At 42.8% G+C, this 12,831-nt stretch overlaps 1 protein-coding gene across 1 annotated transcript in view; it reads left to right on the top strand.

Annotated features, from left to right (window-relative positions):
* Positions 1-428: 428 nt before the first annotated feature.
* The window catches only part of LOC101849961, a gene marked incomplete at its 5' end in the record, with an annotated part of 15,542 nt that continues 3,139 nt past the window's right edge, over positions 429-12,831 (top strand). The window contains 4 exon segments of the mRNA XM_013087895.1: positions 429-500; positions 3,341-3,502; positions 9,095-9,169; positions 12,240-12,359. Of these exon segments, the coding sequence (XP_012943349.1) occupies positions 441-500; positions 3,341-3,502; positions 9,095-9,169; positions 12,240-12,359 (417 nt within the window).

The raw sequence follows: 12,831 nt of genomic DNA, 5'->3' as shown, positions 1-12,831 counted from the left end.
AAGAAGAAGAAGAAGAAGAAGAAGAAGAAGAAGAAGAAGAAGAAGAAGAAGAAAAAGAAGACATCTAAATCTATGTCCCTTCAGGACGACAATCTAGAGCTGAGGGCTGGGGTCATCGTATATTGCTTTCCAACTTCACCATCACAGTCGAGACTGATCTCTCTGTCACTGCGTTTTTAGTCTTTTTAAGATAAAGACCGTAAATAGATTTGTAAATGCAAAAAGAAAAGAAGAAAAAAATGGGGACTTGTGTGCTTCTGGATTGACTTTTCATGACGTTATAAAACTATAATATTTTAAGTTCGACATTTAAACCTTTTTGGCTTCATCATCATAGTCATTAGCATCACAATAAGAGATTGTATAATTTTACCTTTTATAGCGTAAGTCCCTGAAAATAAATTCATAATAAATATTATACTCCACAGAGCTACGGCCTTATGCCGCTTCTCTTGTTGTCGATCGGTATGGAGATACTAGTCACAGAGGCCATACACCCGGTCTGTATTTTTATAAATTAGTTCAAAACTTTGTATGTGCTCATTTCGTAACGATGTGTACGCGTGCGCGTGTGACAAGTAAGTAGATGTGTGTGTGTGTGTGTGTGTGTGTGTGTGTGTGTGTATGTGTATGTGTGTGTGTGTGTGTGTGTGTGCGTGTGTGTGTACTTTAGTGTGTTTGGTGTGCATGTAATGTGTGCGTGGGTGTGTGTGTGTGTATGTGTTTGTTTGTTTGTGTGTGTGTGCGTGTGCGCGCGCGCGCGCGCGCGTGTGTGTGTGTGTGTGTGTGTGTGTGTGTGTGTGTTTGTGTATGTGCGCGTGTGTGCGTGCATGCTCGTACATGCATATTTTATGTAAAGCGCCTAGAGCTGTGTTCACACGGGAGTGGGCGCTATAGAAATGATCTACATTATTATTACTATTTTACTCTTTTCTTTCATTTTGAAAGTGTTTTGCGGCGCTCGCAACAATAAGGTCACACGAACACGCTAGACACTTTAAATTTATGCATTTTCAGTTTGATAGGAATAAATTTTGAATTTTGCTGGGGTGGCGACCGAAGCCTACTCTTATCGATTTTAGGACCACCAAGAGATCTTAAAATTAGGGTGTGGCTGAACGACAGTGGTAAGACGGAGTCAAAGAGTAGCAGTGGACATGCTGCAGAAAGAATCAGGAGCACAGAGGAGGAGGGAAAAAAAAAGGGGGGGGGGGGGTTAACGCTTTAAGTACGTAGCAAAAGCATTATTAATTTTTAATTATGTCCGATCAGCAGCAAACCACAAACAAACCTGCTGCACATTCCGAATCGTCAGACTGAAACCAGAGACATATTATTTTACTTACTTTTTTAACTTTCACATCTTCTGTTGCCGTTAAGCGTCGAGGGGATATGCAGTTTTCTATGATAGGCCAACCATGCAGTTCTTTCAGTTGGAATGTTATAGTTTCTCAGGGTTTACTTAACTCTCTCAAATCCATCTTTTGCGTGACCTACCTGTTGAGTTTTAAAAAATTGTGTTGGCATATTCAATAGTAAGAATGTTATAACTTGCCTCTTTTAAGTTTCAAATAAAGAAATTAGAATGGAAAAATCCGTATCAATAAAGAGATTAATGCTATAATAGTGCGTCTTCATGAACTGTTGAATGACCAGTTGCGTGCCCGCAATAAGTTAATCTTTTCAAAGACTGAACTACTTGAATCTTCGGTCACCTATTTTACTTCTTGATTTTTCCTATCCGCCAGCCTTTCGTCGGACTGACTCAAAGTATAAACTGAGTGCACTCGTTTTCGTCTCTGTTCCCTGTTGCTCCCAGCTTGACCTTTCCTCCAAGTTGCCGAATCCTCGGGAGTGTCTCTTATTACATTACTGGAAACTGAGTGCACCCCTCTCGCTGTCCTCTCCTTTTTCTGTGCTCCCAGTTGCTGAGCCGATTGCGAACGTTTTATCTCGCAACTAAAATTTGCTACAGTTCTCTCTCAGCAAGTGATCAGATCACCAGAATTGTCTTTGTCCTCTCAAACTAAAACAATGGACTCGGTGTCACTGAACAAAGCGATCATTGCTGCAATGCAAAATTTGTTGGGGCTTTTTTCTCAGTATGAGGTCCAACGAGATGAAGAAGGGTTTGAAAGGCTTCAGGTCACATCCGAATGTAGGAACACATTTTTCCTCACCCCTTCAAACTTCATCCAGAAGATGATGATATTCTCCAAAATCACCTCTTCGTAGAAAAATACTGTGTCCAGTACCGTTTTTGGACGCGGGGTCTTCTTTTCATCCAAAACAATCAGACTAATTGAAAAGCCAGCCGGCATTGTTTCTGAACACAGGGGTAGCATTCTCAATACGATGTAGATCTACATCTCCTGTGTTACTGACAACACCGGATGTTCACGAACGGAAAGCGAGTGGAGACAAAAACATGTCACATTCGTTTCTGTCCCATATTTGTGTCAGTCTGGGAAATGGGTTAGACTGGAAACGAAAGGGAGCGGAGAGGAACAGGAATGTACTCAGTTCATACTTTCACTATTTGTCTGTCCATTCGTCAGCTTCTGTGGCACAAATTATAGCCATACATAGCATCTTACAAACAATTTTCAATCTCTATCGTTTTTTGTTCTTTCTATCTCTCTTTTTCTTCAGCTCTTTCTCCGTCTCTTTATCTCTACATCTACCCCCCCCCCTCTCTTTCTCTCTCTCTCTCTCTCTCTCTCTCTCTCTCTCTCTCTCTATCGCTCCCTCTCTATCCCTGTGTCTCTCTCTCTTTCTCTCTCTCTCTTTCTCTCATCCTCTCACTGCCTCTCTCTCTAATTTTTTTAAATAGTAGAAGGTTTTACGGCACTCGCAACCGCATAAGGTCATATGAGCGCCACATCTCTCTCTCTGTCTCTTTATATCAGTCTGTCTGTCTTTAGTCTCTCTCTCTCTCTCTCTCTCTCTCTCTCTCTCTCTCTCTCTCTATCGCTCCCTCTCTATCCCTGTGTCTCTCTCTCTTTCTCTCTCTCTCTTTCTCTCATCCTCTCACTGCCTCTCTCTCTAATTTTTTTTAATAGTAGAAGGTTTTACGGCACTCGCAACCGCATAAGGTCATATGAGCGCCACATCTCTCTCTCTGTCTCTTTATATCAGTCTGTCTGTCTTTAGTCTCTCTCTCTCTCTCTCTCTCTCTCTCTCTCTCTCTCTCTCTCTATCTATCTATCTATCTATCTATCTATCTATCTATCTATCTATCTATCTATCTTAACAGCTGGCTCGTTTGGCGTAAACGAAGTTAAATTATACATTTTAATTTTCAGTGTTCTCACGCCTTTGTGAGCTTCTTGTTTTTTAGTCAACGCAGTTGCCGGCAGCCTACAGGTCTTCAGCTGGATCTACTCTTCCACTCCACTCGCAGGCCCTGAGCGAGCTGCACGGCTTTGTTGTCGACGAGTACGACGGCGACCCGAGGACACGAAACGTCAAGTCCGCCATCGTCGACGAGATCAACGTCAAGGTGAGCTAAGAATTTATTACGGTGTCAGGGTTTCTTCGTTGGGTTTTTTTGTTATGTTTTTTTTCGGGTTGTTTTGGGTTTGGTTCATGTTGTTGTTGGAGATGATCCTCAACCTGACAGACTTTTCCCTCTCCATACTCCTGGGCTTTTACAACAGGACCTGGAATGAGGGACAGCTCCCAACAGAATGGAAGAAAGCAAACATCACACCGATATTAAAGAAGGACAAACCAGCAAGCCAGCCTTCAAGCTACAGACCAATCTCTTTAACATCATGCCTGGGTAAGGTCGTCGAGAGAATGCTCAACAAAAGACTGTACTGGTGGATGGAAAGCACCGGAACAATCAGCACATCACAGGCAGGATTCAGGAAAGGCAAAAGAACTATGGACCACCTCATCAGATTTGCCCAGAAGACCAGCGATGCCTTTCAAGATAAAGATAATATTGTGGCCGTCTTCATCGACCTGAGGCAGGCGTATGACCGTGTGTGGAGACAGGGACTGTTCTACAAAATGCAAAAGCTTGGGATAGCAGGAAGGATGTACAGCTGGATCAAGAACTTTCTGTCTTGCAGAACTATCCAGACGTCATGTGTCAGCAAGATTTCTTCACAGAGGACACTTGAGGAAGGCCTCCAACAGGGGTCAGCACTCAGGTGTACCCTCTTCCTGCTGTTCATGAACGACTTACCAGATGTCATCTCCTGCAAGAAAGCACTCTACGCTGACGACTTACTCATATGGAGCAAAGGAAGTAACATGAGAGCACTGAACCAAGCCATCAACGCAGACCTGACAACTATCTCGTCCTACTGCCTGCTATGGAAGATGGAGATCAACACAGGCAAGACTGTTTTTGGACTCTTCAGCCTCAAAAACAAAGTTACAGCAAGTCAGGCAAACCTTAAGATCAATGGAACCACCATCAGACATGAGGACTATCCCAAGTACTTTGGTGTACTACTGGACCGAAAGCTGTCTCTCAAAGAGCACTTAGGGGAGCTGGCCAAGAAAGCCACCTCCAGACTAAACCTCCTGAAACACCTTTCATCACTCAACTGGGGAGCTGACAAAGCAACCCTCCGACAACGTTATATAGGGTATGTCAGATCTGTGATTGACTACTCCCTACCACTACAATCCATAGCCAGCCAAAGCTCCCTGGCACAGCTTGACAGAGTACAGAACCAAGCACTCAGATTTGTTTCTGGCGCGATGAAGACCACGCCTACAAGCGCCTGCGAAATCCACACCAACATAGAACCACTGGACCTCAGAAGAAAGAGTGCTACACTCGAAACCTATGAAAGATTTGTGCGGCTAGAAGACACGAACGAAAACAGGAAAATGGCAGATCAGTGGGAACCAAGAACACGCATCCAGAAGACCTCCTTTATGCGAGAAGCAACAAAACTACTCGAGGAGTTTGACCCACCCAAGAACAGAGAACCAATCACCAACATCAGCAGCGAACCTCCATATTGGCAGACACCAGAAATCCCAATAAGGACGAGACTTCTAGACCCTTCTTGTGACAAGACCACACCAGAAGAAATACTCAGAACTAGCGCCCTGGAGACAGTGGACTCGTATGCTGAAACTCCAATCCATGCATACACAGATGGGTCAGCAACAAACGCTACATGAAATGTTGGATACGGATTTACCATCAAATATCGAAACAGCCTTGGAGTGATGAAGCAGACCCAACTATTTGGCCCATGTGGAACATACAGCTCTAACTATGACGCAGAGAGAATCGCCATAGTAAAGAACCTGGAGCAGATCGCCCAAGATTTTTTTTGAAGGGGCAATAACACAAGGGGATGTTGTTGTCTTCTCTGACTCAATGTGAGTACTCCAAGCCGTCGAAGGAGGAGGAGACTACAGAGGTGACGGGAACATCCTCAGCTTTGTAAAACAGATGGGCACTTCCTATGGCGTCCGGGCCTGGCCATTCTGGAGTACCAGGGAATGAGACTGCGGACCATCTATCGAAGACTGGAGCGAGCCTGCCCCAGACAGACACAACCGCCTCCTTACAGGCCTGCAGAGGGATCATCCAAGCCAAAGGCAGAGACGAGTGGCTAAACATATGGGCCAACGCAGAAACAGGAAGATCTCTCTTCGGGTACATGGACAAACCCAACCCCAAAGACCCTTCGAATCTTTTATGTAGAGCCGATCAGACATTGATCTTCAGAGCCCGCACAGGACACTTACACACCAACAAGCACATAAACAGAATCAACCCCATGTGGGAACCCCATTGCAGACACTGTGACTACCACGAGTAAACCGTTGAACATCTTCTCCTCCACTGCCCAAACCTGGGAGTTCTTCGACGCAAGCTTCTACACACACCTATAGACTTACAAAGCCTGCTCTACTCTGGCGTTGACCAGATGACAAGGACATGTGGTTACTTGAGGGAGGCATTGCGCTGCCAAGAGCGAAATATTCGCAGCTAAAGGGATTTGAAAACAACATGTTAACATGTTGTTGTTGATGTTGTTATTGCAATCATTGTTATTGTTGTTAGTGTTGCTGTTGTTGCTGTTGTTGCATTTGTTGTTATTGTTGTTTTGTTGTTGTTGTTGTTGTTGTTGTTGCTGCTTTTGAGGGGAGGGGGGATTTTTATTTAATGAAGTTGTAGATCTTTTAGGAGGCGTGCTTCCGACCCTGCCAGTGTGAAACCGGGCTGAGAAGAATACAACAGCCCATCAGAAAGACCAAGGTGCTTCATAAAAAAATATCCCCAGTAAGAGATCAAAGTCGTGTCTCATGTGTGCGGCAACGATTCGTTTAGCCGTTACGTCACAGATGCCGATAAAAATTGTGTGCCAATGTCTGTGGTATAACGGTAGTTAGTCCTGTGCCACATTACGACAAAATAAGTTGACCTCCTGTTGTGTCGGTGAGCTAGGAGCAATGGAAGTATATAAGAGAAGCCAAGTACACTAACTAATACCATAGATGTACACTATAGTACTAGATACCGTACGCCCCTCTCTCGCCTTGCTGCGCGATGGCCACATTTGACAGAGGCGTCCGCCATGTTTTTTGTGGCTAGTTGTGTGAATGAGTTCATGCTAAAGCAATGGGCTAGGCATGTTTTCTCTCTCTCACTCATACACAATAGGCGAGGCTTGGTTCTTGTTGTTTTTTTTACATGGGCGCCGTTGCGTACTATATCTAAATTACTAAATTGCAATAATACGGCGTTCTTTCTACAACTAGATCTACAAATAAATGTATTATTAAAGAGATAGAGAGATATAGATATGGGCTTTTAAAAAAAGAAGAAAAAAACCCCCAACCTTTATTTGTTCATCAGCACTTTACCTACAAGGTGGTTTATTTCTTATTGACCGAATCAAAGCGCATAGGGCCTATAGAACTTTTAAAGTGTGAAAAGATGTAGGTGTCATGGGAACCTCCTATAACCACCCCACCCTCTCTCTCCTCCCGAATCCCAATACCAACACCCCCCCCCCCGGCCCCTCTCAGATATATGAGTATGGCATTAAATTAAATGAGGATGAGCCATAGGGGAAAAAAATTCCAGAGTTTTTCAGCCTTTAGGTGTAGGAATGCAATGAAGCTCTTGATAAAGCAAATTCCGCCAAACAGTTAAATGATGAATACATGTACTGGTATTTTTAAAATCGAGTTAAACTTTCCCATGTGACATTTGAACAGGAAACTGTATTTTTCATTCATATGTTCACTTTTAAAAAAAAGTATACTAAATTATAAGTAGTGTTTTCTTATGTCGGTAGTAAACTTTGGTTTATATTGATTTTAAGAACTAAAGTAGACCATATACAGCACTTAAACTAAAGCTCCTCCTATTGCTGTTTTAAGTAAGTCTAATTTTGGACATTAGTAAAGCAACTGTGACAACTCTGGACTCACTAAAGATAAAAAAAGTGAACTTGAACGTTGTTTTGTAGCCTAGTCAATTGTTTTTCTACTCAGTGTAGTGATAACTGAAACAAAAACCTTTACTAAGGTGTTTTTGGACAACATTCAATAAAACAAAACAATAAAAAGTACACTGTTTCAGTTTGATAAAGAAATTTCCTGCCCCTTGTGAAAAAGATCTAGCTGCTAGTCAACCTTAACTTCACATGGCCCAGAACCTTACTGATGGCTCTTTATGTTTTAAGAAAGAAACCCGGAGTGACTATTTGTGTCTATAAGACATATTATGCACTAAAAATAGATGATGTAATAAAAGAAAACAGACATCACTGAACTGCCTGACAGAACCAGTAAGACGTTAATCCAGAAAGGGACAACTTTAAGAGAATCGCTTTGAATCAAAACATAACGTTAGAATCAAATAAAACACGTAAGACTAAGAGCAGAGACACGCCCACTCACATGTAAACAAACTTTTTAGCCACATTAAAAATGGCCGCCAACAAACTCAAATGTGTCCGTGTCACGTAACCTCGTACGGACTCTAGTTTAAAAGGAGGTAACTCTATGACTAATACCAATACTTATAGTCCGTTCATCCGTACATCATGAATTGATGGTGACCTTTAGCATCCAAGAAAGAAGAGAAGTTATAGATCTTGCGTAGTAAAAAGAGTACTGTAAAGGAAATACTAGCAAGCAGCTTTTCAGAATGATCACTATGGCCGCAGATGGCAGCACTTATTGTTTTCCTTAAATGGTGTGTTCATTATTTTATTTTGAAGGGAGGGATAAACGGGACGATTAGAGATTATGACCGCTCGTCCTCAGCGTTTGGGGTCGCAAGCTCAACATTATTTATCTAGTCATGCTATTCTTTTTTTTTCCACATCTCACTAACATACCCGCATTGTTATAGTGCGGTTTTAGCTTAAGGCTCGTAGTCGTCATACGCAATTGACGTCATTTCGATTTCCGTTTAAGAATATTTTTTTCGAATGTCTCTGCGTGTCTCTTGTGACGTTTTACCCCTTTCGGCCCGGGTTTTCCCTGACATGCAGAATTGAAACAGCCCACCTCTGAATTAAGACATTTGCAGTTCCAATTTACAATAAACCGCATAGAGAATGCGTGCTAAACGAAGACAAATGAGTGCTTTACGTCTCCATCGAGACAATTTAGATGATTAAGGCAGCAGACTGCTTTGACCGAATCTGCCAGTCAATCAGGGCTGAGTACCATACAGCATCTCAACATACTAACGGAGATACTCGATAAAATAACTTCCCCGGGGCGAGATTTGAACTCATGTCCTCTGCAAGCAATTTCTTTTGAGGGAGAGGAATCGGGATATATGGAATTATGGCGGCTCGTCCATAGCGTTGGGAGCCAGTAATTTATGGCAGCACGTACGGCATTAGTCTGTTGTGCTTATCTGCGACCTCAAGAAGTTTCGTGCTTCTCGCCAGGGTCACCGACCTTCTTCAGGTACCGTCTCCTTTTGATGTTCTCCCGAAAAAGGCTCTCGTACAGAGAGCAGAGAGTGGCGGCCATGGCAGTGGATGATCTAGGATTTAAAAAAAAATTCAAATCAATGGTTAGAATGCACAGTCTATGATTATATCACACAAGTCAATGGGCCAGACTGCATGTCTTGTTTCAGCACGAGTGCTGTGGGGTGCTGCACCACGGGTCTTTCAGTACCAACGTGAAATGGAAGAAGGCCGATACCTTTGTGGTGAGTTGTCAGTATTGCCTGTGTGTATCTGTGTATGTATGTACGTATGAACGTATGTAAGCACTATGTATGTATTGCTTGTTTCGTAAAGTGTTTTACGGCGTTCGCAACTGCATAAGGTCATATGAGCCCGCAGGACATACCTAATATTTTCAGCTGGTAGGAAATTTTGAATTTTGTGAGAGTGGCGGCCGAAGCCTACTCTTATCGATTCTAGAATACCAAAGGATCTTTAACATGCGTAACTTGCACACGGGCCCTTCGAGATGTTTTGCCCTTGTCTGAGAAGGCTAGGTGTAGATCTTTCCTACCAGAAGATCAGGGGTGTGGCAGAAAGACAGCAGTAAGAAGAAGCGAAGGAGTAGCAGTAGAAAGGCTGCAGAAAGAATCAGGAGCCCAGAGGAAGGGGCAAAGAAGGTGAGGGGGTGGGGGCAGAAAGAGGAGAGAAAGCAGACGACAGAACATTGCTAGAAAGCAGGAAATGAGGTGAAAGAAACAAATTTAGAGAAGAAAATTTTTCGGTCGCTACCCGGATTCGAACCCGGGACCTTTGAATGAGAGGCCAACACCTTAACCTCTAGGCCACGAGAGCCCCCGTATGTATGTATGTATGTATGTATGTATGTATGTATGTATGTATGTATGTATGTATGTATGTATGTATGTATGGTATGTGCGTGTGTACTTGAGTGTGTATGTGTGTGTGAGTGTTTCGGGGTGCGACAACACACATCCTTCGGAACAAACAAACAATAGAAGTAAGCCAATACTTTGTGGTGAGTTTGTCAGTATTGCAGGTGTGTACCAGTGTGTGAGTGTGTGTGTGTGTGTGTGTGTGTGTGTGTGTGTGTGTGTGTGTGTGTGTGTGTGTGTGTGTGTGTGTGTGTGTGTGTGTGTGTGTGTGTGTGTAAATGTGTATGTATGTGTATGTATGTGTGAATGTATGCTCGTATGTGTGGACAAGTGTGAGTGTGGTTTTTCTTTTTTTCTTGTTTTTTTGGGGGGGTGATGGGTGGGGTGGTGCAGGATGTGTACGTGTGTGCTTAAATATGTGTGTGTGTCTGTGTGTGTGTATGTGTGTGTGTGTGTGAGTGTGTGTGTGTGTGTGTGTGTGTGTGTGTGTGTGTGTGTGAGTATGTATGTATGTGTGCACACGTATGTGTGTGTGTGTGCTTTATTGATTGCCTCGCCGACATATCCACAAGCTGTTCTTTACGTAGATTTACCCTCAGTCTTGCTTATGTGTGTTAGATAAAAATGTATACGTTTGGAAGAAACAAACAAACCCTGCCCGTCTGGGCCAATCCTGACTGAAAGGGATACAGTATCCCTGCAGAAAGATGTTTAGTTTTATTTCAGTAAAATTTTACATCACTTGCAACATAAATAGGTATCATAAAAGCCGATGATTAGAGGTATCACTAAAGAGTAACATACAGAGAATAGAAGGAAGAGAGATAAGGACGACATATGTTTGATAGGGGAAAAGGAGTAAAAAAATACACAAGCGCACCCGCCAACCACCCGTCAGAAAGCCGTACGAGGTACTCGATAAGACATTATGGGAAGGAAGAAGAAGAAGAAGATGGGAATCGAACACACTACCTTATCGTGAAACAGCGAAGAGCCTAACAACTACATCTAGACCGCAAACGTTTCCCAGTTTTACTGATACCACAGGCAGGGGCGAAGGCTGACTTGTTTGACAGGGTAATCAAAGTGAAATGGGACCAGATAGGGCCTGGAGATATCACACTCACACAAGTCACAAGAATCTTACTGGCACTGGAGGCGGCAACTCTGAGTTGTGAATGAAAACAAATCCTGAATTCATGTTGTATGCTTGTTCAACCGCTAAAATAATCGGGAAAGTATTTCATTAAATATTTATTCTAACTAACCTTAAATTTAACTTTAGATTTGAACACACGAACACCAAGGAAAGAAGCACAGATGTCAGCACTACAATGGCATGTTATACCAGACAGCCGAAACACTTTGGTAGAGCACGCCAACTATCAATTTTTTATTTCACATTTGGCTGTTTTTTGTCTAGCTTTTCGCGGCCAGGAGCCGTTGTCATAATCGAGGTCACGATCTGATTATAAGACGTTAAAAAGTCGAGGAAAAAAACAAGCACTCGCAGTGTAGTAGCAGGAGTCAAAGGATTATTAGGAGTTAGTTCCCCTCACATCTGTGAGGTAGATTCGACCAGTGTAATAGTTCGCTTACCTAATCAGCGCGTCTGGGTGCTTATAACTGTGGCCCGAAAGGGGTGAACAAGGTATATGAGACAATGAAACAGTTCTGACTGCTATGCACATGTTCCCTTCAAATCCATTGGTTGACTCTTCCAGCCTCACTTTAAGCTTACTTAATCAAAGCTTGTGACTGCTTATGGAGTGGCCCGATAGGGACGAACAGGCTATTTCTGTGGCAATGAAACGGTTTTGAAGGTTAGGCATAGTCTATTGTTCATTGGTGATTATAAACGTCTTTTTACATTTAATTTATGAGGTTTACGTCTATGGGTGAATTTGACTGCGACAATGTTTCATAATTAGGAAGGGAAGCAGTGATTATTTGATTATATAGACGCGTCGCCTCTGACCACAGGACATGGTAGATCCTATAATGAACGAACACTTCTTGTTTATTATAGTATCTCAACCGGTATGCGTGTCAATGAGACATCAAAATCGTCATCTTCACTGCCTTTCTCACCCTGCATAAGGGTATAGACAATAAACAGACACTTTCATCCGTTCCCTATCTTAGACTAGCTTTTATTGATATTATTCCGTATCTTCCAACTTTTCTGTACATCATTCTCTGTGACTTTTCACCATGTTCCACGTGGATTTTCCCTTGATCATTGTCATCAACGTATGGTATAGAGTTGATACTTCGAATGTGCGTAGCAGATCAACTGAATGCCTCATTGAGGTATAACTCTTTCTGTTCCTTGCACCAATACATTGGTGCCTTTCTTTACATCATTTAACCACTGATCGTTCCGGGTACAAAAGGGTTAGATGTATGTTAATCTTTTCCCCACACCCCATTGCAGATTCCCTCGTCGTGCTGCAAGCTCAAATCCAAAGAAGACTTCTTGAAGCGCCGGACATACAATCTGCAGGATCCAACATGCCCGGCTCACCCAACGGCTGACAACTCTAACGCTCTTAAGGTTTCTAGTTTTGACTCGAAATGTCCCAATCCCTGCAAAAGCTTCAACTATTATTATATTGGAAAGGGGCGGGATTTTTTGAATTCACTCATCAGTGACAATCTGGGATGTGTGGATATGTGCGTTTGAAACTGAAGTCATGTCTTTTGCGAGAAGGACGAAGAAGTTTATCGTTACACAACAGATAATGTTAGTTCAAAATGTTGAAAAGGAACTTTTTAGAGTATGCGTGTATGTGTTTCCGTGTGTGTGTGTGTGTGTGTGTGTGTGTGTGTGTGTGTGTGTGTGTGTGTGTGTGTGTGTGTGTGTGTGTGTGTGTGTGTGTGTGTGTGTGTGTGTAAAGCGGGGGTGGGGGGGTTGCATGCGCAAGAGCTTGTGTGTGAATGAGTGTAATTGGGTGCAGGTACTTTATGCATGTATGTATATTAATTATATTATGTGTGAGAGAGAGGTTACCATACACACACGCACT

This window comes from Aplysia californica, unplaced genomic scaffold (assembly GCF_000002075.1).
Source record: "Aplysia californica isolate F4 #8 unplaced genomic scaffold, AplCal3.0 scaffold00656, whole genome shotgun sequence".
Classification (NCBI taxonomy): Eukaryota; Metazoa; Mollusca; class Gastropoda; order Aplysiida; family Aplysiidae; genus Aplysia; species Aplysia californica.
The sequence above is the reverse complement of the archived record's forward strand: the minus strand, read 5'-3'. Positions and strand labels throughout refer to the sequence as shown.